At 46.9% G+C, this 27647-nt stretch overlaps 1 protein-coding gene across 13 annotated transcripts in view; it reads left to right on the forward strand.

The window, feature by feature from the left end:
- The window catches only part of Rapgef1 (Rap guanine nucleotide exchange factor 1), a 118660-nt gene that overhangs the window by 49880 nt on the left and 41133 nt on the right, over positions 1–27647 (forward strand). For 8 of the 13 annotated variants that reach the window (XM_057754865.1, XM_057754867.1, XM_057754875.1 and 5 more), the window contains exons 2-6: positions 9477–9613; positions 10080–10193; positions 15670–15848; positions 17586–17742; positions 27345–27433. In XM_057754865.1, coding sequence (XP_057610848.1) covers positions 9477–9613; positions 10080–10193; positions 15670–15848; positions 17586–17742; positions 27345–27433 — 676 coding nt within the window. The remainder of the gene's footprint in view (positions 1–9476; positions 9614–10079; positions 10194–15669; positions 15849–17585; positions 17743–27344; positions 27434–27647) is intronic. The other 5 variants (XM_057754869.1, XM_057754872.1, XM_057754868.1 and 2 more) reach the window with 1 other exon arrangement.

Below are 27647 nucleotides of genomic sequence, written 5' to 3' on the forward strand. Positions count from 1 at the left end.
CATTCAAGCATGACCTCTTGGGAGATGTCTGTCCAATTCTCAGAGTACTTTTCACCCTTGTATTAATGTAAGTGAAATGGAAATAGAGGCACTCAGATCTGAGCCCCGCCCAAACCCAGGGTGATGGGCGGGGCCTGCAGGTTCAGTCTCCCTCTTCATTCAACTTCTTCCACTCAGAGCCACACTGGGGCAGTCATCAGCTGCAACCTGCCCTGGCGTACAGGCCATTTTCCAGATTTCCCATCTTTCTCTCTGAACCAGCAGTTGTATTTCTCAGAGTTTTGTTATGCAAGCACACAGAAGCAGGAATGAGCTGTGTGTCCATGCAGCATTGTATGGAAATTAGACTCCATCAGCCACAAGACTTGCCATCTGCCTTTCAGCAGAACATTATTCACCCGTCAAACATGTGCTCCTGGGAAACTGCCCATAATGGATCTATGTTTAAACTAGGGTTGGCTGGGCATGCTAGTGCACGCTTTTAATCCCAGTGCTTGGGAGCAGAGGCAGGTGGATCTCTGTTAGTTTGAGGCCACTAACAAGTCTGCAGAGCAAGTTCCAAGACAGTCAAGGCTACATAGTCTTGAAAGAAAGAAAAGAAGAAAGAAAGAAAGAAAGAAAGAAAGAAAGAAAGAAAGACAGACAAGAAGATGGGTTGATGGTTCAGAACATTTGCTGAACTTCTAAAGGACCAGCATCCATGTCTGTTGACTTGTAACCATCTTCCACTACAGCTCTAGGGGGATTTGATGCTCTCTTTCTGGCTTCTAAAGGCACTTATATACACATGGCACATCCCCCCATACAAACAAAACAAATTATTTAAGGGGAGCAGTTGGAGAAATGGCTCATCAGTTAAGATTGCTTGCCAGTCTCCCACGGCACCCAAGTTTGATTCCCTGTGCCCACCTTGGACAGCTCACAACCACCTGTAACTCCAGCTACAGGTGATCCAGTGCCCTCTTCTGGCCTCTATGTGCATCTACACACACACACACACACACACACAGTGTGCAGACTCACACACGTACACATAAATTAAAAATAAAATTTAAAAAATACAAATGCAGTAATTCCTGCTGTCCACATGAGAAGCCATGGTTTCCCTCTGTTTCATATTTCTTCAATGCTTGGGTTTAAATAATGAGCTTGTTTCATCCTTGGTGTTGAAAAAAGAAGAGGACAGACCACTTAGTATTTCCATGTTCATCATCCACATGTGGGTGTGGGTTATCAGACAGGTCTTTGGTGTTGCAAAATTTCAAACACCACCCCCTTCCCTGTCTTCACACGAATGTTTCTATGTTGAGTAAGACAGGGGTCTTTTAGTGTAGAAATTGTTGCTTTAGCCCTCCTCATTTGGACCTGTTTTAGCATTTGCCTTAGTTAATGTTGGCAGAGGCCTGGCAATGCTACCAGATGACCATGACAGCTGCCATTTAGTAAACATCTGCTCTGAGTCAGGTCCTTTGGCTCCATCCTTCACCCACAGTCACATTTGATCCCCACAGCCATCAGAGGAGGAGGTGGGCTGCAGTTAGGCCTTTTCTGTTGGCAAGAAGAGATAGAAGAAGTGAAAGAGGCCAAAAGAGGTATTGAAGTTAGTGGGCACCCACGGGTTAGCCAGCCCACCTGACTCCACAGTTATGCATGGCTTGCAGTGTACACTGCTCTCCGCCCATCCTCGTCTTCACTTCCTTACATTCTCTAAGATCTTCCCAGGCTACACACTGAAAAATGAAGTCCTCGTCTCCACACAGGTGTCCTTACTCCTCGGCAGGGGACAAGGGTGCTGGATGAAGTAAGTGATCTCTAAGTCATCCCAGTGACGCAGTGCTGAGCAGGAAGCCAAAGGCCAGACCTCTTGGCCGGCTGCGGTGTTGTGAGACTGTTACAGTGAGTCCCTGTCCACAGTGACCTTGACACTGTGGTCCCTGGTGTGGGTGCTGCCTGGAGGCTTCCCATCTCGGTGGAATTAAGCCCTGACAGAAACCTGTACTAAGTTGGGATCCCAGCTGCTGCCGCAAGTGACATCTGAAAGGCCAGTTGATGGCCCATTTGTCAGCAGCAGGCAGAATCATTGCTAGGCCTGCTGGGGGCCAAGCTGGAGATCTAACAGTAAAATCCTGGCGCCTGGCAGGGCACTTTGGAACAACTTGGCGAGCTTTGAGTGTTTCGTCTGTCAGTTTTGCTGAGGTTGATCCTGTGAGTAGGCTGGGTGTTCTTCACCCTCCTTCTTCTAGGTGGGGGCATGCAGCTCATGGCTTGTCCGAGAAAGTGGCTGCTGTTAGTAGCACTGTTGTTGCTTACCTGAAGGTGACAGTGTCATGCTCCTCCCATGGAGAAAACGGCTAACTTGGTAGTCCTTGGGAACTTCTGACTTTTGGTGTGAATGCCTCACCAAACAATGAAGGACTCAGTCTTAGCTTCTGTTAATGGCCTTTCAAGCTTTCACGGATGTACAGGTCACAGTGCACCAGCTCTTGGCGTTTCCATATGGAGAAGGGCATTTCCCCCTGTGGTTCAGCACAGCTGTATTGAAAGTGTACATGCGTGCCTTGGCGTAGTCCCTGGTTGTTTAAGTTTTACAGCAGCTGGGTCCCTTAACCTTCTGCTCTAATGTAAAATTACACATACTTGGAATTGTCTGAAATTAGATGTAAAGTTAAATAAGTGACATGCCCTGCAACCTGGCAGTTTTACTCATAAGACATTTTCCTGCATGCTTAAAAGACATACTGAATATGTTGTAGCAGCATTGTTTATAAAGCCAAAAGCTAAGAACAACCACTGGCCACTGGTAGGCAAGCGGACAAGATGGTATTACGGGCAAAAGCAAGGATACCTACATCATCTGAGTGGTTAACTGTAGAGTGAGACTCTGTACAGAATGCTGCCATGTGTGATGGTCACAGACTTATAATTTAAACTACACATATGGATGCAAGTCATGAAAAGAGCCCAAAGAACCACAGGGTGGCTACCATAACTCAATAACCCTATTGTCTTTGGGACTTATAGGCAACACACTCACTATATATCAATGATGACGTAACAGGAGAGTGGCAATGGCAAACGAACTCCAGAGTGGAACTCCTTTCTGGCTGTGCCATCCGCATATGGCTGTGTAAAGTAGAGGGAAGCAGAAATGCATTTCTTACTCTTAGTCATTTTCAGTGACTGTGAAAAGACAGCACGACCGTGACAACTTACAAAAGGAAGCATTTATTGGGGCATGTGATCTCAGAGGGTTAGAGTGCAAGCCCTTCATGGCAGGGAGCATGGCATCAACCAGGCAGACATGAGAGCTAACATCTCATCTACAAGCGCAAAGCACACATGGTGGGTGGGGGAGCTCTAACTGGGAATGGTGTGGGCTTTTGAAACATCAAAACCCACCCCAAGTGACACACCTCCTCCTCCTAATCCTTTCCAAAAGTTCCACCAACTGAAGACCAAGTATTCAAATGTATGAACATATGGGGGCCATTCTCACTTAAATATGAAGGTGGTACTATTTGACAGGTAGGGGGTATGTAGATTTGACCTCATCCTCAGTAACCTGTCTAATGTGTGCAGTCCTTACATTTTTTTGTTTTAATTTTAGTCTTAGAAAAAAATCTTTACAAAGATGCATCTACAAAATCTACATTATAATTTCTCAGCATTAACCACGGGGAGTAACAGGAGCCACCTGAGGCTACCGTAATGTGGGAGTAGCTCTGCTCCCTACACCAGTGATGCATGGGAGAGGCAGGACAGCCTAGTGTGTGAATGCCTGTGACTGAGTTGTAAACAAGACTAGCAACAGTGTTTGTACAAATGCCACCTGCTGCCTCCTACTTACCCTGCCACTGCTGGGCATTACAAAAATGCTTCATCAGTACTTCATGGCATAGTTTGAGGGATCCTGAAAGCCACTTGAAACCTTGGTTGTCACCCATCATTTAGAGGGAAAGCTAAGGACAGCCTAGTTCCTGCTGTCCTGATTTCAAGAGTTAGGAAGGTTGGTTGTCATTAAAAGCATCTCTGTTCTCCATGTGCCTTGCTGGTTGTTTTGTGCCAACTAAATGGCCTGAGAAGAGTGATATATTGACAGGTCCCTCAAAGTGTCACCACAGCTTCCCAGTTGTATCCCTACACAAACTGAATTCAGGACCAGGCAGGCAAAGGTAGAGTAAGTTCTGCCACCCACTTCCTGACTTTGATGGCAGCTGGCAGTATCTCTAGTTCATGGTCAAGGCCAGCCTTGCCCTCGTGCTCCTTAGAGGGTTTTTGGTGGTTTCCATATTGGTTTCACCTTGGTTGTGATGGTTGGCTGTGAGTCTGGCCAGCTCCTTAACCCCACATCTCCCTACAGAACCCAGGGCAGCAGACCCTAAAGAAGAGGAAGTTGGCTCACCCAGCCAAGTTTTTGAGGAACTTTGACCACCACAGTAAACCCAAGAAATGTCTATCCTGCTGGACTTCCTTCCCTTCATGTCTGCTTTTCTTTCTCTGCTGTCAGCCTTCCTGGGAGAGATTAGTCAACTGCTCCCCTATTCCATCCAGCTCAGAGCCTCTCTGGGACAGGGTGTTGGAGGATGTTACAAGGCCAGCATCTGAAGGAATGGGATGGATGGAGGAGCAGTGAGATGGATACAGAGGAAGTAGATTGTACCAGAACAGGTGTGCCTCTCTCTTGTAAATGAGAAGAGGGTATTGGTGAAACTCCCTCTAATCAGGAGTGAGTTACATGTCAGAACTGGAGAACAACCTTATAAAGATCTGTAGGCCACATGGAAATAAGATTCAGAGTTTGTATTCATCGAACTTGTAGACAGATTAGCTTCTGTTGAGCAGCTACCCTTGCCGTGCCTGTTGATAAGTGAAGTTATACCCCAATATACCATTTCTAGTTAAAAATACAAATCGAAAGTGCATATGGAAGGGGGCGGATATAAGTGTCTGGCCCAGGCTATGATGTTCTGTGAGCTAGGTGCCTGAAAAAGTCTTCAAAAAAGACTTATTCTACTTACCTATGGGACTGAAGTGATGGCTCCATGATCACTTTTTGCTCTTGTAGAAGACCTGGGTTCAATTCCTAACACCCACATGGTGGTTTAAAATAACTCCAGTTCCAGAGGACCTGATGGCCTTTTCTGACTCCATAGGCATGTATGTAGTACATATACATATAGGTAGGCAAAACACTCATACACATAAACAAAAGAAGATTTTTTTTTTTAATTTTTGGTTTTCAGAACAGGGTTTCTCTGTGTAGTCTTGGCTGTCTTAAAACTCACTCTGCAGACCAGGCTGGCCTCAAACTCAGAGATCTACCTGCCTCTGCCTCCCAAGTGCTGGGATTAAAGGTGTGCATGCCCTGACCACCCAGGTTAGTAAACCTTTAAAAATTAATTGATTTGTTTGTGTGTTTATGTATTTGTGGAAAGTGGCTTGGTGGCTAAGAATATTTGCCATACAATCCCTGTAATTCCTACCTACATCAGACTCCAGTCCACACTTTGCACCATCCTACTGTGGCACGCTTCACAACTTGGAAGTATGGAAAAGTAAGTGTAAACTATAAATGGTCCTGCCCTGCTCTGGTGGGGATGGAGGGGAGAGGAAAGGCCAGAAACTCCCGCCATTCCCCTCCATCTGGTCTGACCTCCAAGGGCTATCCCTGAGTCCTGCTTCCTTTAGGCCAGTGTCCACCTCTGTCCTGGAGAGCAAGGGCACCCAGCCTGAGGCAGGTTTGGGTTGACGGTTGGCATGAATGCTGGCGGCTCTGCTGTGTGTTGCTGATGCTTCTGGACTCCCCGGGATCTTCAGAGGCCAGAGTTTATCTGAGCCTGCCTGACTACTTGGCACGTCTTTGACGAAGAAATCGAACTTTGATCTTGTTAAGTTGCGTGTAACAGTGATGACAGTGACAACCCTAAAATACAGCTACTGTTTGTTTGTTGGGGGTCAACTTTTGCTTTAGTACTAAATTGTTAGAAATTTTTTATGAAGTGCTTTTTATTTTTCAAAGCTAGATAACTTACCTTCCTGTGGTTCACAATAATGTTTTGTTCTTTAGTTTTCCAGGCAATTTTAATTTTTTCCCTGTGGCTCTCTCCTGTTGCTGCTGGGTGTCCGGGGTATCAGGTGTTTCCTGAGCATAGTCTGGGGGCCAGAAGCTGTCACCCCACTGAGCACACAGGTATGGCCTCGGAACGTCATCCCTGTCAGGAAATAGCCTAATGAGGATAATAATAATGAGGTGGCTGCGGATTACAAAGTTGCCTGGTGGGTTGGTTAGTTGGTCAGTCAGCTTTGTTGAGATGTTAGCATTTACTCGAAGTGCACAGTGACTTACAGCCTGTGCAGTCACCATCGGATTCCAATGTCATCTGTGTTCTTCCTGAGAAGACCCCTTGTTCCTTAATGGTCCTTTCCCATTCTGCTGTCTTCCCTCTGCTATCTTAGGCAGCCACTGATGTGTTTGTTGTCCTATGGACTTACCATTCTGGACATCTCCGACAGGTAGAATCACGATATGTGATCTTTCTTGTCTTGCTGTCATAGGGTAATACTTTCAAGATTATTCATATTATTGCAAGGTCGGAGCCTGGTTTTCTTTTTTATTACCAAATACCATTTCTTGAATGGATATACCATATTTTATTTATCCATTCACAGGCACATGGGCCGTGATGAAAGCTGCTGCTCTGAATGTTTCCTGTGCACACCTGCGGGTGTTTTTCTTTACTTGCCTCGGACACACACCTACCAGTGGGATTTCTAGAATGGTGTCTTTAATATTATGAAGATCTGCCAGGTGTTTGCCGGTGCGGCTGTTACAGTCCCAGCATCAATCAGCTTATGAGGCTTCTGGTTCACTCAGTCCTCACCAATACTTGGTGTTCCTGTTGTCTTTAGTGCTCCTCATGTTAGGTGGGTTGGGTTTTTTTTCTTCTAGTGCTAGGGATCAAACACCTGACCCCAAATGTTGACCATCTTTTTATGTACTTTTTTTTTTAAAGATTGGCCATGACTACATTGAAAGTCTATTTTTTTAAAAAAAGGTTTATTTATTGTGTATACAATATTCTGCCAGCATGTAGGCCTACATGCTTTATATACAGTATTCTGTCAACATGTAGGCCTGCATGCCAGAAGAGGACACCAAATCTCATTACAGATGGTTTTGAGCCACCATATAGTTGCTGGGAATTGAACTCAGGACCTCTGGAAGAACAATCAGTGCTCTTAACCGCTGAGCCGTCTCTCCAGCCCTTGTCCTTATTGTTTATGTTGCAATGGTGCAAGGGCAAATGCAGGGCCATGCCTGAGTTAGGTAAGCTGTCTACTGGTAAACTAACTGCATCCCACTGACTTCCTTGTTTGCTTAATTGGGTGTTTTTGTTTTTATTGTTGTTGTCCTTTGTATTTTGTGGTTTGTGTTTTTTTGAGACAGGGTCTGGCTGTATAACCCAGCCTGGCCTCAACTTTGTAATCTTGGTGCCTCAGCCTCCAGCTTACCAGAATGAGCTCCCTAGAATGTTTTTTTTTTCTATATGTAGTCCCTCATCAGATACATAATCCGTAAATACTTTCTCTGTCCTATAGGCTGACTTTCCACTTGTTTGATGCAGTCATTACAACATAGATTTTAATGTTGATGGAGTTCTAACTTACCTATTTTTATTTCTGTTCCTTGTGCTTCTGGTGTTACAGCTAAGAGTGGGCTCAAATCCAAGGCCACAAAACCACCTATTCTTTGTTCTAATTGTTTTTAACTCTTAAGTTTAGATCTTATTTGAAGCTCATTTTAGCATGTGGTGTAAGGCAGAGGTCCCAATTCATTCTTTTACAGACAAGTGCCCACTTGCCCCAATACTGCTTGTTGAAATGACTGTTCCTTCACCCATTCAATGTCCATCATATCCTTGTTGAAAATCAGTGTGGACATGTGGGTTTATTTCTGGGGTCTCAGTTCTGTTCTTGGATCCGTGTGTCTAGGCTATAGTATAGTCATGCCTTGGTTAATATGGCTTGATTTTTATGTTGAGGCATATCAGTCCTCCAGCTTTGCTGCTTGTTTTGGCTATTCTGGATCTCTTGTATTTCCTTACTAATTTTAGGATTAATGAGTCAAGTCTTACCAAAGGAATTAAGCTAGCAGGCTTCTCTGGGATAACAAGTTGTTACCAGGAAATATTACTTTGTAACAATAGTAAGTCTTTTGATCCAAGAACATGGGATACTTTTTCACATATTTTAGTTGTTTCGAATTTCAGCAGTATTTTATGGTTTGCAAAGTGTAAATGTGAAATTTCTCTTGCCAAATCTATGTCCAAGAATGTCCTTTTTGATACAAACTAAAGGTTTTTAAATTTTCATTTTGAATGTTTATCGCTACTATATAAAAGTACAAATAGATTTTATATGTTGATGTTGTATCCTTACTGAATTTGTTAGTACTGATAGTTTTTTGTTTTATTTTGAGACACGATCTTATCGTGTAGCCCTGGCTGACCTAGAACCCACTGTGTAGATCATAGTGGCCTGAATCTCACAGAGCTCTGTCTGTCTCTGCCTCCCAGATGCTAGGGTTAAAGATATACCACTACATGAAGCTCTTGTATTTTATTTACTTATTTATTTATTATGGTTCTGGGGGCAAAACCCAGGCTATGGACACACAAGGAGAGCACTGTGCTCCCCATTGAGCGCTCTTTCTACCCAGTGTTAGTAAAGCCCTTGAGTGGGTTGCTTAAGAGTTTCCATCCACCATCCTGCAAGTAGAAAGCTGCATGTGCTACTGTCTGCAGCAACCCCAGAACTGCACAGGCTGAGCCTCACAGTGAGACCCTGATTAAACAAGAGTGTACCACTCTTCCTTCTGAGCTGATACCTTTTTCCTCTCTTTACTAATTAACTGTAAGAAATTTCTGGTGCAGTGCCAACCAGAATCAGTGACAGCAGACCTCCTTGACTTGTCCGACTCTTGGGAAATCATTCAGTCTTTTATCTTAGACCAGAAGGGTTTTAACATCTTGCTTCCATTTCTGTCTTTGCTGCCACCTCTAAGACCTGGCATTTGTCACTTGTACTTCCCTACACTCAAGAATAGGAGACTGGTTACAAAGGCCTTCGCTGCTGTATCTAATCTCTACCCCTCTCCGAGTCTGTGGGTGTTCTTAACTGTTTCTCTTGCACATTGACTAAATGTTCATATGGAACCAACAAGGACACGCTGACATTTTGATGTAAGCTCTTAATGCCCATCCTGCCTGCCTCTGTTGCTCACAGTTCTAATCACCCTAAAACAGGGAGACATTTCAAAACTCGACACACATGAGCAGTGTTAGAATGGGTCTGCATGTCCTGCCCTTTGAATCTTTCAAGAAGGAAATCCAAGCTTAAAGACCCTAGTCATTTCCACAAGAAAGCTGCAGCTTCTCCTGCCTCCTCCTCTAACAGCCAGGCCTCTGTGTTTTCAGACTCTCAGCGCTCTCATCTCTCCTCCTTCACCATGAAGCTGATGGACAAATTCCACTCTCCCAAAATCAAGAGAACACCATCCAAGAAGGGAAAGCCAGCCGAGGTGTCGAAGAATCCCGAGAAGTCTGTGAGCAAAGTAAGCTGCATCTCTAGGTGTTCCTCCTGGCCAGCCTGCGGCCAGCATTGGGGACTGCACTGTGCATAAGCGCGCTTACTAGGGCCATCTGTGTCCCTGGGACCTGGGACCTCTAGGATGGTGTGTGCCTGTCCTGCTAATCAGTCCAGCCAGTGGCTTGGACAGTTCTGTATCACCCTCTGGGCATTTAAAGTAGCTCAGAACATGGTGCTCACACCTGGTGCTGCCTCCCACCCAGAGGCCCTGGGCTACTTTCATGCAGGGCTCTGATGGCCTGAACCATTCATTCAGCCTCAGGGCCTGGGCTCACCCTGAATCCCTCTAAAGACATCCTCCAGCACTAGTAACCTTATCAGGGCCAGCTGAGCCAGATGTGTGGAACAGCTGTTGATTCTCATCAACCCCTCCCTCCAGCCTGCAACATCCATTTCAAGCTCTGTAGGAATCCAGGTTTCCTCTCTTCCAGGAGGCAAGAGACAGATTTCTACCAGAGGGCTACCCTATCCCCTTGGAACTGGAGCAGCAGGCAGTAGAATTTATGTCCACCAGTGCTGTGGCTTCCAGGTCTCAGAGGCAGAAGGTCAGTGTGACATTAAGAACAATTGGGGTTGCCTTGCCTTCCACTGCAGATCTCTGGTCCATGGTCTGGGGATGGAAAAATACCTGTGGTGATGTCATTGTTTCTTAGCTGGGTGGCAACTATGGGCTCAAGTATTTGATATGATTCTTGAATACAAGCATTTATCTGAGTGGCATTGATGGGGAGGGAGCTCAGTCTCCACAGCCAAAATTGGGGTCCTTTTAAGAGTGGAATTGAGTGGGCACTGGGGCAGTGGATGAGTATCACCTTTCCAGAGTGGCTGCTCTCTCCCTGAGGTGCTGAGATGCCTTGGGATGCTATCATAGCCAACTGCAAGGTTCTCAGCAAGGGGCACCTTTGTCATCAGCACTGGCGCTGACTGCTCACGTCTCTTCCCACCATCCCTGACAACCTTCCCTGCTTAAAAAGAAACCGAGTCTCTAGAGATGGGGAGCGTTTAGCTAAAGCCGCAAAGCAGTGGTGAGGTCAGGATTTGAAAGCAGACTGTTACCAGAGCCTGCCTGGAGCTCTTTGTAGTGCTGAGGATCTGCTCCAGGGCCTCATGTGGGCAAAAGCTTTCCGCAAGCTGTGTCCTGAGTCCTGGGTCTTGTTTTGCTTGAAACATGGCATGGCTTTCTAGCTTAAGCTACTCTTAAAGTGCAATCCTCCTGCCTCTGTCTCCTGAATGCTAGGATCACAGGTGTGTGCCACCATACACAACTGCTCTATGTCTTCTTTAGGAAATCAAGTCCGAATGTGTTTGTTAATGTTTCACAAGACTGAATGTTCATCTTGGTGCACCACTTTACATTAAAGAATACTCTTAGCGATGTAGATGAAGACAAGCTTTGTAGATGAACTTCTCCCTGCCCATGACTGTCCAGGGGTAATTAAATGCAGAACCATTGTCATAACTATCAGTTTAATGTGGCTTGCAAACACCACCCTGTTAATATGGACTAGCAGAGTGTCTTAAAAGTCTAGTTAAAGATAGAAGAAGTAAGGTTTGTAAGCCCAGACATTCTGTTGGATGAATTGCTGCCTATGAGCAAAAGGGCAGTACCTGGCATTTTATCAGGTGCACTACTTCAGTGTAGAAGAGCCTTAAGCATTCTGTGTCATAGCATGCAGAGCACACTCGTAGAGCTCACACCTTTAACCGTACAGCATAGCTGCAAGAGAATGTTGGTAGGAAAATTTTAAGCCATTTGATCCTGGAATCTTTTCTTTATGTATTGTCCAAACAAAGGTCATGGAGGAAATTTTGATAGAAGCATAGCCTTCACTTAGTGAGGTGCCTGCAAGCCCCAGCAATGCCTGAGATATTTTCCGTTGTCATCACAGGCGAGCGAGACAGGGGCTGCTGCATATGCAATAGGTAGGAGCGCAATGCCTTGAGCATCCTGTAGCACAACAGGGTGTCTTCTCCAAGGCCTTGAATGTTTGTAGTGCTGAGGTGAGACCCGCCCCATAGCTGGAAGTGCAAGTTTACCCTGGAGGGAGGGTAGAGCTCACCCTGCTCATCCCAAGGCCCTTCATGAGGGGACTGCTGTTCAGTACAGGCCCCAGGATGGAGCCTGCCGCAGCACATAGGTGAGAGGAACAGTGTCCAGAAACCTGTGCTGTGGGAAGGTTGCTGCCGCTTGACAAGGCCTACCGTTCATTCTCTCTGTCACCTCTTACAGAGCGTCTGCGTTTGCGTCTCATGTTGTCCCACTTGTGGCTTTCTCTGTTAAGTCACAGGATTTGAAGAACAGGAAGTAGAAGTGCAAATCCCGACTATTGCTGCTTCCTGGGTGCAGCCCGTCTGCCCTGTGCTTTCACAGCCGTTGTTTTATTTGTTCTGCTCTAGCCATATGGAGAGAGCTTTGTTAGTCCTAATAGATAGTGTTGGCTGTGGCCCCAATTTTCTAATTAAGTCTGTTTTGTCCACTGTATTCCACTGTCTTTCCAGCCTGGTTTCATCTAGACACAGTAGTCTTCTCATAGGAAAAAATTGTCAGTTCTTTTTCAACCTCTTAGCAAGCCTAGCAGTGAGCTATGGATTGTTAAAAGTAGCAGAGAAAATTTAGTCCCATCCCAGAACTGACCATCTCTATATGATCAGTTAACAGCATCCAAAAGTGGCTCAGAACAGGTGAGTTCTCTAACTCTCTGGGCAGCTAGACAGCGGCTAGACAGGGGGCTCTCCTGGAAACTCCTGAAGGGGCTTCCCTTTCAGCTCTACAGCTCTTAAGTGAAGTAGGCAGAGCGATGCCCCTGCCCCAGAGCCTAGTACAGCTGGACTCTGTTAGGTGTGCCTTCCTACAGGGCCCGGCTCAGCTGTTGGATATGGAAGAAGGAAAGATGTTGAGTTGTCTTTTCACCATCCTGGTTCCAGTTTTTCTTCTATTGTGTTATGTTGTTATAGCCCCTGTCCTGAAACTTGCTATGTCACTAAACTAATCTCAAACTCAGAGACCTCCTAACTCTGACTTCCAAGTGCAGATATTAAAGGCATGCACCATCAACCCAACCTGGTTCCAGTTTTTTATATGCTGATTCTAATTGTTTCCCACCCATGACTAGACCCACACTACCTGATTCACTGTCCTGCGGTGCTATGAGCACAATTTAGTTTCCATGAAGCAGAGGGGCCAGGGCTGCAGGTACAAGCTGGATTCCTACTGCTGCTCTGATGTAAGGCAGTGGCTGAAGCCTGGGATCGGTTTGTATCCCTTTGTTTTCCTCTGCGTCTGCGCTCTTCAGTGGCTCAAGACAGAAAAGCACAGGTGTGCCATGTCACCGCTACCAGGCAGGAAAGTGACCTCAGCTTTCACTCACCTGTGTGTACTTCACTCATTTATTAAATAAGAGCTTTGAACCCAGGGCTCTCTAGGACGTGTGTGTGTGTGGTGTGTGTGATAGCATTTGTTTGCTATGTTGTCTAAGCTGTCCCAGATCTACAGTTATCTCCTGTGTTGCTGCAACCAGGTGTGTGAGCAGGTCTAACCATGTTGTTTAGGCTGGTCTCAAACTTGTATTTCTGCCTCCTGAGCGCTGAGATTATGAGTGTGCCCCACCACACTTTATTGTTTATTTATTTATTGTACTCTCCAAACTGGAATGAAACATGCCAGGTTTGTATTCTAATTTTGTCATTCAGCTGTGGGATCTTGGGCAGGTTAACCTATCCTATCCACTCCCTGCATTGCCTCAATTTCCCCATTTATGAAATAATAGCATCTGTTCTGTGGCGAGGCAACAGACTGAATTGAAACCAATATATCTGAAGTGCAGAGCTCTGTGGGTGCTTAAAACACTCAGAGTGACAGCTGTGCCCTGGCCCTTTCCTCCCCACTCCGTTGTCCTCCTCCCTTGCATTTTCACTAGTAGGGATGTGACCTTTGACCCTGATACAGCATCTCTTAAATGTTATTAGTGATGTCCATACTTGCCCATTTAGTCATCGCTTGGTTGTTTCTGTGTTTCTTTGACTGTTTTTTTGGTTTCAGGCATGGAACCCACGACCTTTCTTAGACTAAGTGAGTGCTCTACCACTGAGCTCCAGCTTCAGGTAGCCACTGTGACTTTTTTCCTAACACAGGGCAGATGTACTCATCTGCTCCACAGACAGGGAGCTTGACCTTAGAACTAGCCCCTTCCTGCGATTGACAGCCTCACAGTTACCAAGCTTATGAGGACAGGTGGTAGCAACTGCTTCCCTGGGGTGGGAGATGTGTGCAGGTTGGCTGTCACTCAGAGGGACTCTAGCCCAGCCGCATGACTGAGTTCCCAGGTCGGCTGGTGCTATATACATTGTGCACATTTCTGACTGCTGATCACAGTTTAACAGCTGAAGGGCTCAGGGAATGCAGAGCGTTAAGAGACCATTCAGGTTTGGAGTTCGGTAGAAGGTGACAGATGCTACCTGACCCTGCTGAGTCCTTACTTAGCTCCTTCACAGAGTCACTCGGCCTGGCTCTCCCTGTGTTGATCTGGTCTCTCCTCAGTGACGGGAAAGCCTTTCTGCTCTGAGGTGCCTGTACTTTCCACTGCTTCCCATCTCAGCTCTCCCTTCACTCCTGCCTATGTGTGTGACGTGTTTTCCTGAAATGCTTCCTGTTTCCTCACCAAATTTCATCACTGTTGCCTTCCAGCACTTTCTGATGTGCCATGACAGCCGTGTCTGTCTTCCTCTTCCTCCTGTCACCAGTACTGGGAGTGCTGATCCCCAGGCTGTCCCAGCCATGGGAAGGTTATGGAGAAGCTGAGCACTCTCATCCAGGAAGTAGAAAAACCAGTGCTCAGCCTCTTGGAAAGAGACAAGAAATGAACTTGTCAGGACACAGGAAGGGCGGGGTCTTGGTGGTCTGCCGAGCGCTCTCAGAAGCCCCTCCAGGCCCTTGGAAGTCAGCTGACTGCAGTACGGTTTCCTTGTTCAGTCGTCCACTTAGAGTTATTTCTTTTAGTGTTCCTATGAAATAGCCTCCCATACTGAATTTTTAAATGATATTCCCTGACATTATCTAGGGATGGGAGAGATTTAGAATCCAAAAGAACTGTCCCTTTTATAGATTATTACTTAAATCAACATTTTTGGTAGCATTTCCGTCCCTCATTTGCCATTATTTATACTTTCTGGACCTTAGGAAGCCCACACGGGTCCACATACCTCCTCACTTCACTAAATGTGCAGTCTGTTCTTGTATGGACCGTCCATTTGTGGATCAGAGCTGCTGGAGAAGGGCATTGAGGAAAGGAATCTAGAGCTGTATGCCCCGCTAGGTGTGAATCCAAGGCTGCCTGCAGTCTAGAAGAAAAAAAAGAGTTTGGGGTTAGGAAGGTGAGTTCTGGAAAGTACAGGCACTGTAGAGTTTTGGTTTTTGTTTTCCGCTCAGGCCCCTTTCCTTGGAAACAGAGTGCACAAATGTTGTTAGCAGCCACTACACCGTACTCACTGACTATCATTGCCTCTGGCTTCCTCATCGCCTCCTTCCAGTCCTGGCATTAGAGGCCTTTGAAGTCATAGTTTTTTCATGGGGAGGGAGCTCTGGGTTTGGGTAGGACTGTGTGGGGATCTAAGTGCACAATCTCTCAAATCTTTGGATCCTGATCTGATTCTGGACGAGTATACATATGTGCCCTGGGGCATGACTGTTGCCTCCTATATCCTCATTGAGGCTGCGTCACACACTGGGAGATAGGAGGTGATATCTCAGGTAGCCAATTAGAATACTGAGAATAATTTCAGGATCTCAGAGTATGGAGAAGGAATCACCAGGTCTCTAAATGACCCTTCTAATCCTAGACCTGTCTCTCTTTCTACTGGCCTCTGTCTCGTGATTGCAGTCCTTAGAGAAAACATCTGACTTGGTCTCTACTGCCAGAACCTTTTCCATTTGCAGGACTGTTGAACTAGTTTATAGATTTTACTGTTTTCAGACGAGCTCCCTTTAATCTCTTCTCATTCCTTAAGCGCGATGTTCCCTTTCAGAACCTGTGCTGGCTGGAGGAGAAAGAGAAGGAGGTTGTCAGTGCCTTGCGCTACTTTAAGACCATTGTGGACAAAATGGCCATTGATAAGAAGGTTCTGGAGATGCTCCCAGGGTCAGCCACCAAGGTGCTAGAGGCCATCTTACCCCTGGTACAGATTGACCCTCCGATCCAGCACAGGTGAGTCCCCCTGAAGGTCCTTAGTCTTGACAGCAGTGGGAGGCTTAGAGGCACTTTTTGGTTTGGGGCATTTGAAACAATGAGGGGAAAGGGGTTTTGCATTTGTTCCCACTTCCCAGTCTGGAGGCAACTGTTCCTCCAGAGGCCTGTATGCTGGCTGACACCACCGACCCTCTGAGCTGTGGCTGTGTCTTTGTATGAGCTTCCTAACCGCGATCATACTGAGCTGGACGCATTCTCAGAGCCTCCGTCATCACTTACCATGATTCAGTCCTGTCATTCAAGTCCTCAGCTCCTGGAATTACCACCTGATAAAGCCAGGTGTAGTGGAACCTTCCTGTGCCAGGCCAGGACTTCCCAGACAGCCTCTGAGTGCTAGAGTGCATTTTCTTCTTACAGTTTAGCTTGCCCCATATTTATTGTTAAGTATAACAAGGGTAGCGGTGCTAGATGCAATCTCCAAGCTGCAGGAACCTTTCTGAAGAGGCTGGCAGCTCTGAGGTTTTGTCAGTGGTGTGCCTGTTCATAGTCGACGCATCTCTGTGTTGATTCTCAAGGCAGCTTAGTGTCTACTTAGCCCCATGAGACTGAGCTTTAATGAATGACTTTCAGAACTTGGCCCTGAAGTTCACAATTTTCTTCTGAGAGATAATAACAGATTGTGTGTCTTTATTTCCAAGAAATGTTCTGCTTTGGGGTTCCACACCAGCTTCTGCTTGCTGACCCCTGGAGATTGTGACCTCTGGCTCTCTATGCTGCTGGTGGCTTGGTCTGTATTGTGGCTCTCCATTAGTTCATCCCATGGAAACTCCGTGGTCTTCTTTGAGAAAATGAGCCTGACATTAGGCCACCAGATGTGTAGATGGCTGTCTGTAGATGCTATCATTCCTCTGTTGTCATGTGATGGCTCCCACCAGGAAGAGTTGAGCTCCCCACCATATGATGAAGTGCTGACTATGTGACACAGGCTGAAGAAGGCAGTGACGGAGCTGCAGTGGCTCTGGCCTGCTTCCTAGAGGAGAAGGGAAAGAAGGAGCTGGAGGAAAGCAGCAGCCAGATTGGTGTTGGGGGGGGGGGGTTGGATATGACAAAAACCCTGAGGACCTCAGGCTAGTGTTAGGCATGCTCCCAGGGGCACCTGACCTGCCAGAGAGGCTATAGAACTGGGTCATCCTTTCCAGAGGGGAGGGCCCTCCTGCCTCATCCTTGTGAGCCCTTGACACCATCCCCAGGCTTCATGACCAGCTCCCCTCATTCTCAAGGACTGAAGGGGTTTGCTATCCTTCTTGCTGACTTTTCTGTTGGTGCATGTGGAATGCAGCCATGGCTGCCAGAAAGCGTAGCTCCTTCCCTTGTGCTGCTGCTCTTGATAGAACCTCATTGGTAGAGGGCTTAAAGACCCCCTGGTGCTAGACCCTGCTTCAGCCACACCTTACAATGTTGTGTTGTCTTGTCTAAACTGTACCCTTGATTTTTAAGGGTCTGCTTTAGTAGTGAGGGAGTTTGCTCTTCTGTTACAATGTATAAAATCTGAAATGAGAACAGTAACCCTTTCTAAAATTCCTTAAGAAGACTTAAGGAAGGGAGGAGAGAGGGAAGGAGGGAAAAGAAAACCATGGACTTTAAAAAAGGAAATGTTACCTGGACACTGAGATCCTGGCCTCCCTGAGTGCTCCCTGGGAAGGAGGCTATGGTGGAGACTGCTTTCTAATGCTCTTCAACCCTCTCCTCCTGTAGCTCTGCCCTCTCCTCCTGCTACAGCCGAGTATACCAGAGCCTCGCCAACCTCATCCGATGGTCTGACCAGGTGATGCTGGAGGGCGTGAACTCAGAAGATAAAGAGATGGTGACGACTGTCAAGGGAGTCATCAAGGCTGTGCTGGATGGAGTGAAGGTAATGGGCAGGTGCCAGGTGGCCCTGGTCGGGCAGCCATGAACTTGATGATAGACATACACTGGGGTGAATGCCTTCCAGAGCTTTGATGTGGGCCAGTTCTGTCCAGTAACTATTTCATTCTCAGGCTGCCAGAGATCATCAGCCCTTCCTGCATCTGGTGTTCAGTCCTCTGTGGGCCATATGTCCCTGGTCTGACTGAGAACATGCACCAGCTTGCCATGATGCAATAGTGGTTATTTGTATTGGCTTTTAACAAAACTCCGAACATCTCAACCATTACCTTCTCATGTCGTAGGAACATGTAGGATTCCTGGTAGAAAAGCAGGACTGAGTGGTTGAAACAGAATGTACTTGATCTCTGTGATTTGATCAATATGTTTACTATCCAGGCCATTGCAAATAGCCTCATAGGCAATTAGGACTCACAGTTAGTCACAGTTACAGCAAAGCAAAGGTTATAGAGGGCCTGGAATTGGGCCCCAGAAGCCAAACTAAGAATATAAATCCTAGTACGTGAGAAACAAAGAGGAATGGAGGGCACAGAATGGAAAGGCCTTTGCAGTGGGCAGGAGGAACTGTACTGAGAGGCCTAGGGTCTGGCCTGCATAAATCTCACCCAGTAGTCTGTAGACTTGGACAGTGTACTACTTTAGTTCATCTTGATGACACCCATGAACACACCCATGAGCGGGTGTAACAGTGGTGCCCTGCATTATAACATTGCGGGTTAGATTAGTTAATGCAGGATGCTTTTAGAACAATGCCTGGAGTACACTGAGCTTGTAGGCACTCACCACTATTCATTATTGATTATGCGGTGCTAAATGCATGCTTTAGAGGTGTGGCTTGGAAAAGCTGTGTCCCTTTTATAGACCCTTAATTCAAAATTTTAACCACATTAGTTAGCCTAGGTCAGAACGACTTCTCTACTTAGCCAGTCCATGAGGTTCCTGAAACGTGCCTATTGGTGTGTTCTTTAGAAGCTCTGGAAAATAGAACAAAGACCCCAAAGAGTTTAAATTACAGAGAGAAGGCTAAGGAGGCATTGTTGGGTGAGAGAAATCACTCCCAAATGGCCTGTGTTGGCTGAAGCTCCGGTCGCTCTGTCCCCAGCACCATTAAAGTAGAGGCTGCTGTGTGGACGGTAACTCTGCGTTCGCTTTGAGGGAGGGGTGTGTGACAAGTTGACAGCAAGCTTCCCCTCTGATGCTCCTTTGCTGTCTAGCACAGTCTCCAGACTTCACACCACCTCAGTCCTTACTGCAGCTCCTTTCAGTCAGTCAGTGGACAAGGTGCGGCATGGCCTTCCCGTGCCTTCTGGCCGAGTTCTGGTTCACCCTTGCTTCTCCTGTCCCAGCTCTGGAAACCAAAATTATTTTCCAGGTGACATTGTTTAGGTTTTCCTCCATCAGGTTGATCTCAATGAAATGTCACAACAGTTGGAATGGTTGAAACCAGAGACCAGGGTTCCGAGGAGCTCTGGACGCTCCAGAGTGGGTCTCATTATGGAGTCATGAAAGCACAGCTGTACTGCTCACAAGAAGCATGTTTGAAAAATTGCTGGTCTTTCAATGTGACCCTGGGAGATGGAAGCACACACGTGCAGCCTGTGGAACTTGACCTTGCTAGCACCTGAGAGCAAATAACTTTTTCACAGTTGTTTTTAAAATAGTTTCACCAGAACCTGGGTGAGCCAGGAGACTGCCTGACCTCTCGGGCCAGCAAGCCTCAAAAACGCAGCTGGGGACAGAAGTAATGAGGGAGACTCTGCCTGTAGCAGGCAGATGGGAGAAAACAGACTCAAAGGAGTTGTCCTCTGACTTTCACACACGTGGCCATGCAGGCAAGCACACACGCGCACAGGTGCACACATGCATGTATGCGGCTTCAGCCAGAACAAAGAGCCAATAGATGAGGCGCTCTGTATTCATTTTGTCTTGTTTGTTATTGAACATTTATCAAAAGCATCCTGTGTGCCTGTGGTGTGACAGGATTGCACACAGTGATGAATGACAGTGGCACAGCCCTAGCCTTGCTTCACTGAGAAAGAAAAGTCCACAGTTACTTAAAAGGATGCCACATGCCACAGCAAGGATTGTTTGTGCTAATGCAGGGACAAGGAGATCAGAGGACCGTCCCTAAGGAAGGCCAGGTCAGCTGGCCTGTGGTACTGGAAACTTCTACGGGGTGTCAGTTAAGGAGTGAAATCGGTCAGCATGGGCATTTGTAATTAGAATCCAGTAGTAATAATAGCAAACAATGGATGGGGTTCTTGTTTGGGTTGTGTTGCTGTTTTGTTTTGAGTTTTGTTTGTTTGGTTGGTTGGTTGGTTTGCTTTTTCCAAGACAGGGTTTCTCTGTATAGCAGCTCTGGCTGTCCTAGAACTCATTCTGCAGACCAGACTGGCCTTGAACTCAAGAGTTCCACCTACCTCTGCCTCTGGAGTGCTGGGTAAAGGTGTGTGTTACCACTTCCTGGCCTAATGGGTACTTTTTTATATTACCCAGCTTTATATTTCTTTTTTTTTGTTGTTGTTGTTTTGTTTGTTTGTTTGTTTGTTTTGTTTTGTTTTGTTTGGTTTTTCGAGACAGGGTTTCTCTGTAGCTTTGGAGCCTGTCCTGGAACTAGCTCTTGTAGACCAGGCTGGCCTCGAATTCCCAGAGATCCACTTGCCTCTGCCTCCCGAGTGCTGGGGTTAAAGGCGTGCGCCACCACCGCCCGGCCCAGCTTTATATTTCTAACAGCCCTCTGAGGTAGGCACCTTCACTGGTGGACTAGCCAAGGTCAGGTGGACCCATAGTCAGTGGCAAGCTCATGATTTTCACACGTCTGCTGGACCTAGGCACTGAGTCACCCTCTGCTGCCTTCTTCTAGGAAATTTACCCAAAGGATCCTTCTCATTCTCACCTCACAAGGACACCTTCTAAGCCCATGTCCTGGGATGCAAGGAAGCTGCCTCAGCTGGGAGGGCCAGGAGTGTGCACATACAAAGGCTGTAGCTAGCTGTCTTCATCCTGCAGTCTTCTTGGAGGAGAATGGTGTATTCCTACAAACTGACTCACCACCTCTTAAGGAGCTCATTCAGTTGTTAAATGGAATTCTTTTCGGGGCAGGAGGGTAAAGATTGAAAATGAGTTTGAAAAGCAGATTATTTTGATTTTATTCCTACGTGAGTGCTGTCATTGCCACATAAACCTTCACATAAATGCCACTATCTGTGTAGCCTTGGACAAGTAACTCCTGAGATCTTGTAGGTTTTTAAATACGCTGAGAGTGTGAGGAGAGAGAAGAGCCTGTCTGTGAAGTACCTGGCAAATGTTGGGTGACAGCAGACAGGGGTGAGCATTGTTCACCATGGAAACCTTCCCCAGCGAGCTCACAATTATTAGTCTTGGATGGGAATTGTGGCTCCTTCTAGGACAGCTCACAAATTTCAGATCTTCCTGACTATCCCAGTTAAATGCCCACTTCCCTTCCGACCTCAGATATGGCACCTTTTGCCCTTGGAGATGTCAGTGCTTCCCTGCCAGGCTCCTGTATCCCCAGCTTCCAGCCACTTATATAGACTAAAATGTTTATAATTTATAGTAATAATAATAATAGGGGTGAAGAGATGGTTCAGTAGCTAAGAGCACTTCCTGCTACTTTGCCTCTCAGCTTCCATATCTGGCAGCTCACCCAAAGCTCCAGTTCGAGTGGATCTGCCATCCTTTTCTGACCTCTGTGGACATCCACTCACACAGACACACACACAGAAAAAAAAAACAATCTTTCTAAACACTTCCCTCCACTGAAAGCCATAGGGAAAGCCTTGTGGAGACCCACAGTTTTGTCACTTCACTATTACCACCCAGAACTGGGCATAACAGAGGAACGCCTAGAGGGAAGTAGCCGGAGCCGCTAGAGCAGAAGCTTTTACAGACAGGACTTTCTGAGCCCCTGGGATCACTCAGCAGGGGAGAGTGCTCACCGCCAAACCTGATGACCTATGTCTGACCTCCACATGGGAACTGTGGCACACATGCACACAATCAACCAATGATTGATTTACATCAATCAATGTAAAAAAAAATTAGACGTAAAACTTTTGGAGGATTTGGGTACAATCTGTGAAGTGCTTACCACATCAACATGTAGGGTTGAGTTTGGATCCTGAACACCATTTAAAGGCAGGCGGATCTCTGTGAGTTCGAGACCAGCCTGGTCTACAGAGCTAGTGCCAGGACAGGCTCCAAAACCACAGAGAAACCCTGTCTCGAAAAACCAAAAAAAAAAAAAAAAAAAAAAAAAACTAGGTACAACAACATGTAACCATGATCCTAACACTAAGGGAAGGTGATACTAACGGGTTTTAGTTGCTTGCTGATGAAATAGTCTGGCCACATAGGCAAGTTTTCCAATCCAAGAGGAGACGGTACCTCAAAAGGTGGAGAGAGATTAACCTACGGTCTCCACACACAACACAGAAAATATAAGGTTTTGTTTCCTTTGTAAAGTTCAGAGATAGGCAAAGGCTCCTGTGAGGTTTTCTGAGTGGTCAAGAATGTGCCTGTCTCACTTTCCTGCTGTCCTTAGCACATGGATTCTACCCAGTGCTTCAGGGTCGCTGCTTCCTCTCCAGGCAATGAGGAGGCTTCTTGTACCTCCTCACAGAATTTCTCTTACATTTAGTGGCCAGAGCTGCATCAGGCCCCGCCAGTTCCCCCACGTGCCCATGCACTGCCAGTCTGGTTCCTTCTCTTCATTCACTGGCTCCTGAAACTGCCAGGTGTAAATCCCGAAGGATGCTCCTTCCTGGAACCTCTGTATGCCCATCCTGGGGCAGGGCAGCTTGTTCTGGAAGGACAAACAGTAAATATTGTAACCCTTTCAGGCTACAGTTTGTGTTGCACAGTCCTTGTTTGGTGCTTTTGTTGTTTGAACCCTCCATAGGCCGTACCTTGAGAGAGCTTTCTAGAAACACGCTCCAGGCTGGCTTTGACCTTCAGGGTATGGTTGGCTTTTTTGTTTATTTGTTGACTTTTTACAAGATAGGGTTTCTTTGAGTAAACCTGGATATCTTGGACCAGACTGACCTCAAACTCAGATCCCCCTGCCTCTGCCTCAAGTGCTAGAATTAAAGGTGTGCACCTCCATTGCTTGGCTAGGTTTGCTGTTTTTAAAAGATTTGCCTTTTAAAATCTAGGACCAGGGCTGGAGAGATGGCTCAGAGGTTAAGAGCATTGCCTGCTCTTCCTAAGGTCCTGAGTTCAATTCCCAGCAACCACATGGTAGCTCACAACCATCTGTAATGGGGTCTGGTGCCCTCTTCTGGCCTGCGGACATACACACAGACAGAATATTGTATACATAATAAATAAATATTTTAAAAAAATAAAATAAAATCTAGGACCAGATAGAGCCTGTGTGCAGCATCTCCATGTGCAGCAACAGCAGATGGATTCTCTTCTTCTTGAAACTGTGGGACTTCACTTTATTTAAAAATTTATTTTTATTTATGTGTGTGTGCCTACTAGTCTGTATGTGCACATGTGTGCAGTGGTCACGGAGGCCAGAGAAGGCGTCAGATCCCCTGGAGCCAGAGTTAAGGCAGTCGTAAGCTGTCACATGTGGATGCTGAGAATTGAACCTGGGTCCTCTGCAAGAGCAGCCAGTGCACTTAATCACTGACCCATCTCTCCAGACTCATTTTATTTAAATTTTTTGAAAGTTTCTTTTAGTTATTGCTCCTGAAAGTTGGCAGTGTAGAGTTAGTTAAGGACGCCCTCCCGGTGCTGCTCAGCGTGCCCTCTGTACCTTGGGTTCCTATAAAGCTGGAGGCCAGAGCCCTCCCAGCTTGTTAGTGGAGAAAGAAAGCTTCCTAGATAGCACTGTGCTTCCAAGAAAGGTGCCCCCTTGGTGAGGGCAGTAACTGTTGGTGGTGACTGCCGTGCCCCAGAGTTTTCAGGCGATGACATGTAAGGTGATTTCTCATGCCTGCCGGAGTGAGTCTGAGAGAGAAGCCTCCCCTCGTGGTTGTTGCACAGAGCTTGTCGCCTTCCTTGTGTGTGCAGTTTTCAGAAGTGGGAGTGCTTCCTGGCATCCTCTGCCCATGTTACTTGTTTTAAAATGTTATTTAGCTCCCTAGGTGGTCCTTATCCCAGCCATCCGAGTTACAGTGTGGCACCTGCAGTTCCCTGTCTTAGGCCTGTGTAAGGAATGCCAGTTGTTCCAGCTGTGCCTTGTGTGTCAAGCCCTATGCTGCTTGACTGGGTGCAGCTGAGAACACTGCCTCCACTTCTGCTTCTCGCTGCCACTCTTGATGTGGGCAGAGAAGGCTCCTTGTTGTCTCTATTAAGTCACTCAGGACTGGGCATGGTGGCATACACCTTCAATCCCAGCACTCATGGGGCAGAGATGGCAGAATCTCTGTGATCTAGGACAGCCAGGACTACAGAGAGACCCCGTCCCAAAAACACAAAGTTAAATGACAGTGAAGTCACTTTGGGGATGGACACTCCTGTGATCTTGTCCTGTAGTTCCTGACACAGGAATCCACCCCAGTCCCCACTGGCCAGTGTTCTTCACATTGTCAAACCATATCTGACCCTCTTCCAAAGTATGTGAAGAACTAGATGGTGACACTGAGCCATGGTGTGTAGCCACAGACTTCCCATGCCCTGGAACAGTACTCAGAGAATAGCAGGGTGATGGATGGGGGTCTGAGCTGGAATGAAAGGTCCAGACTGTATCTGGTATGCTTCCAGTGGAGTAGTCCCCACTGTGAGAACCCGGGGAACGCTAACCACCATGCTGCCCTTTGGGTTCTTTGTGCCAGGACTATCACGGCTGTGTGGCCCCTCTTCCACTCAGGTCTTTGTGTTGTCCCCAGAAGAAAAGAGAGAGGAGGGTGGGGCTGGGATGCTCAAGCTCAGAGCTGGGCGTTGATTTCTTAAGTCATTCAAGCGCTTCCGTCTCTACAGCCCTGGTCAGTGTGAGCAAAATGAGCCTGGAAGCATTTCGTATTCTTATGAAGTTGACTTTTGAGAACTGATTTTCAGCAAACTAAATGTTGATCTCAATTATAGTTGTTGGCAGAAGAGTCCAGAGCAGTCTCTCTAACTTGCCTAATGTGGGACTCCAATTTAAAAGACCCTGACTTTGAGAAACTCTGCCTCCCAGAGGCTTGACTTTTCACGGGGTTTGGGCTCTGACCAATCCACAGGTGGGAAGCACTCAGTGAAACCAGATCCCAGGACCTTCTGTGTGATCATTAAGGCAAGTTGAAACCAAAGCCCTTCTGTTTAGGCAGGAAGGTTGGCAGAGAAAGAAAAGCTGCCCGCCCCTTTCCTAGCCTCCAGTGTGTCATGATGTGGTATTGGATTTAAGAGCACACTTGCACTTGTGTGCTTGTTACCCCAGGATCTTTTTGCTGTCTGTTGTTCGTTAGCCGAGGGGAACAGCATCTCACCCTAACCTCTCCCTAGTTGGAGAAAGTGGAATTTGTTCTGTATCGGTAGACACAAATGTGCAGGCTTCTCTGCATTCCTTTGTCCTACTTGCTGGAGTGAGTTTGACTTAGCATGGTGACACATGTCTGCAATACCCCACTCGTGACACTGAGGCAGATTGAGAGTTCAAGGCCAGCCCACACTACGTGAACATGGAGCTTCCAAGTCACTTGGGTCTGTCACTTGGATCACAGCCAAGACTGTGGGGCTTTCAGGGTGAGCTGCCTCTCCCCATGTTCCCCAGGCAGTGGGTGAAGAGGCAGCCTCCCTCTAGCTGCTTCCTTTTTTCAACCCTCTATCACTTTGTTGTGGAAACAAGTGGAAGAGAGCCCCCTTCTTGTGCAAAACTCAGGCTCCCCAGGATTTTACTTCCCACATGGCTCCAAGAACAGAATGGGGTGAGCCTGCATCTGGTTCCATGGACATGGCCTCTCATGGTTTGGGGGAGGCAGTTTTCTCAGAATTAATCTAGGTCTGTTTTAGAAAATTTAGAATAATTTAAGGGGGGGTTGTTCTTGTTTCCAAAATATACAGTGTACCCCAACAAAGCAAGTAGGGCTTTTCTGCACCCAGTATTCCACCATCTTTTCATGCTATGACCCATGTCCTGCTGTGACTTGATTCTTACTGACTATAGAGTGTTGGGTTCTGTCACATCTACATACTTGGTACTTGTAGTGAGTGTTTCTCACTGTGGACTATTGAATAGTTTCACTTTATCTGTGGTGACATCCTCCGTAGCTGAGCTTTTGCATATATCCATAGCATTTTCTTCAGACAAAATTCTCCTAATAAATATTGAAGCTTTTGATATGTGCCAGTAGGTCATCCACTGGACCATTGTCCACTGCCCAGAGTGACAAACCATTCTCACTGACAGTGTCCCACCCCATACTGCACTGTGTCTGCAAGTTTCTCCTTCATTGTCATCGAGCCCTAGGCGCTGTCCTGATCATGACATCCTTCCCATTTGTGAAACTCCTCTTTCAGATTTCTTTTTGCATGTTCACTTTTTTTCCTAGTTTTTGTGTTGTCAGAAGAACCTGCTTTGGGAGATGCTAGTCCTTCGGCCCTGTTCAGGGAGATGTGGCTAGGTGACCCACCTCTGTGTCCTCAGAGGTGGCATGCTCTTCCCTCATGCCCATAGGTCATCGTCAGAAGCTCACCGTTAGAGAGCAGCAATATACCAGAACACTGCTCTGCAGTGGAATAGAGCAGTCCTGGGCTACCCGAAATGTGGCAGCTCGCTCAACACAGGTTAGCCAAGAGTAGGGCGGTAGTAGCCAGGAACGGCAGGAATCCGAGGGCTGTACAGCTACAGGGTTTTTGTCCTTGAGTTGATTGTGTTAAGCAATGCACATGTGCTCAAGCTTAGAGCAGGCGAATTTCGTGGTATGGGAATTCTGTCTCCACAGAGCTTTTGGAAGTTGAAGCTGGAGTGATGGCTCATTCTATGAAGTACTTCCTGCACAATCATGACCCAGTGTGCTGGCCATAATTGTGATTCCAGCCCTAGGGAGTCACAAACAACTGGATCCCTATAGCTCTGTGGCCAGTTAGCCTCACCTAGTCTGTGATCTCCAGGACCCTGATCAGCCTCATTGTTGCTATTTCAAAGAACCAGCTCTGTACTGAGTCACATGACCTTTACTCTAAGTCCATTGACAAAGTTCCCAACCGGTCCACTGGGGCTCCAGTTCTTACCTCACTTGAACCAGTGCACTTTGGGAAAATATTCAAAACCAAACACCAGATAGCTAAGGGCACCCACCACTGGGCATAACACGACAGCTTTAGGGAACCAAAAATGTCTCCCACTCCCTCTCCAGACTGCACAGGAATCTAAGTGTGCAGTGGTCTGTTCATCTTGAGACCGGGACTTGCCATTTCTCCTTTCAAGAGGAAGTGCATGATACAGTTGAGGCTCTGCAGTGTGCTGTGATAGTATTTTCAGAGGGAAAGATGGCATGTTAGGAACTGTGTACATCACCCTGTGTGGGAAATGTGTGGGCACAAAATGTGGGACTTGGAAGCCCTGCCTCTTGCTAAAGGTACAGTGGTATCATCCCCCCTCTCTCTCTTTCTCCCTTTCTCTCTTGTGGAACACAGGAACTGGTAAGGCTAACCATTGAGAAGCAGGGGCGGCCATCACCAACAAGCCCAGTGAAGCCCAGTTCCCCAGCCAGCAAGCCTGATGGGTAAGTCTGAGCAGATTTCTGTCACTGAGGGCCCTGTGGGCTGAGCCCATGTTTGACAAAGGATGGGAGCCAGGCAGTCAGAGGGAGCATTTGAGACGCTGTGGTCAGCCCCGGGTCCCTTTCCTGTGATAAGTCTTGGTGAGTACCTGATGCTTTAAAGTATGTGTTCCACACAAGTTTCAAAGTGTTGCTTTTCACTTTACAAGGTCGGCTG

This window comes from Chionomys nivalis, chromosome 22, assembly GCF_950005125.1.
Source record: "Chionomys nivalis chromosome 22, mChiNiv1.1, whole genome shotgun sequence".
Classification (NCBI taxonomy): domain Eukaryota; kingdom Metazoa; phylum Chordata; class Mammalia; order Rodentia; family Cricetidae; genus Chionomys; species Chionomys nivalis.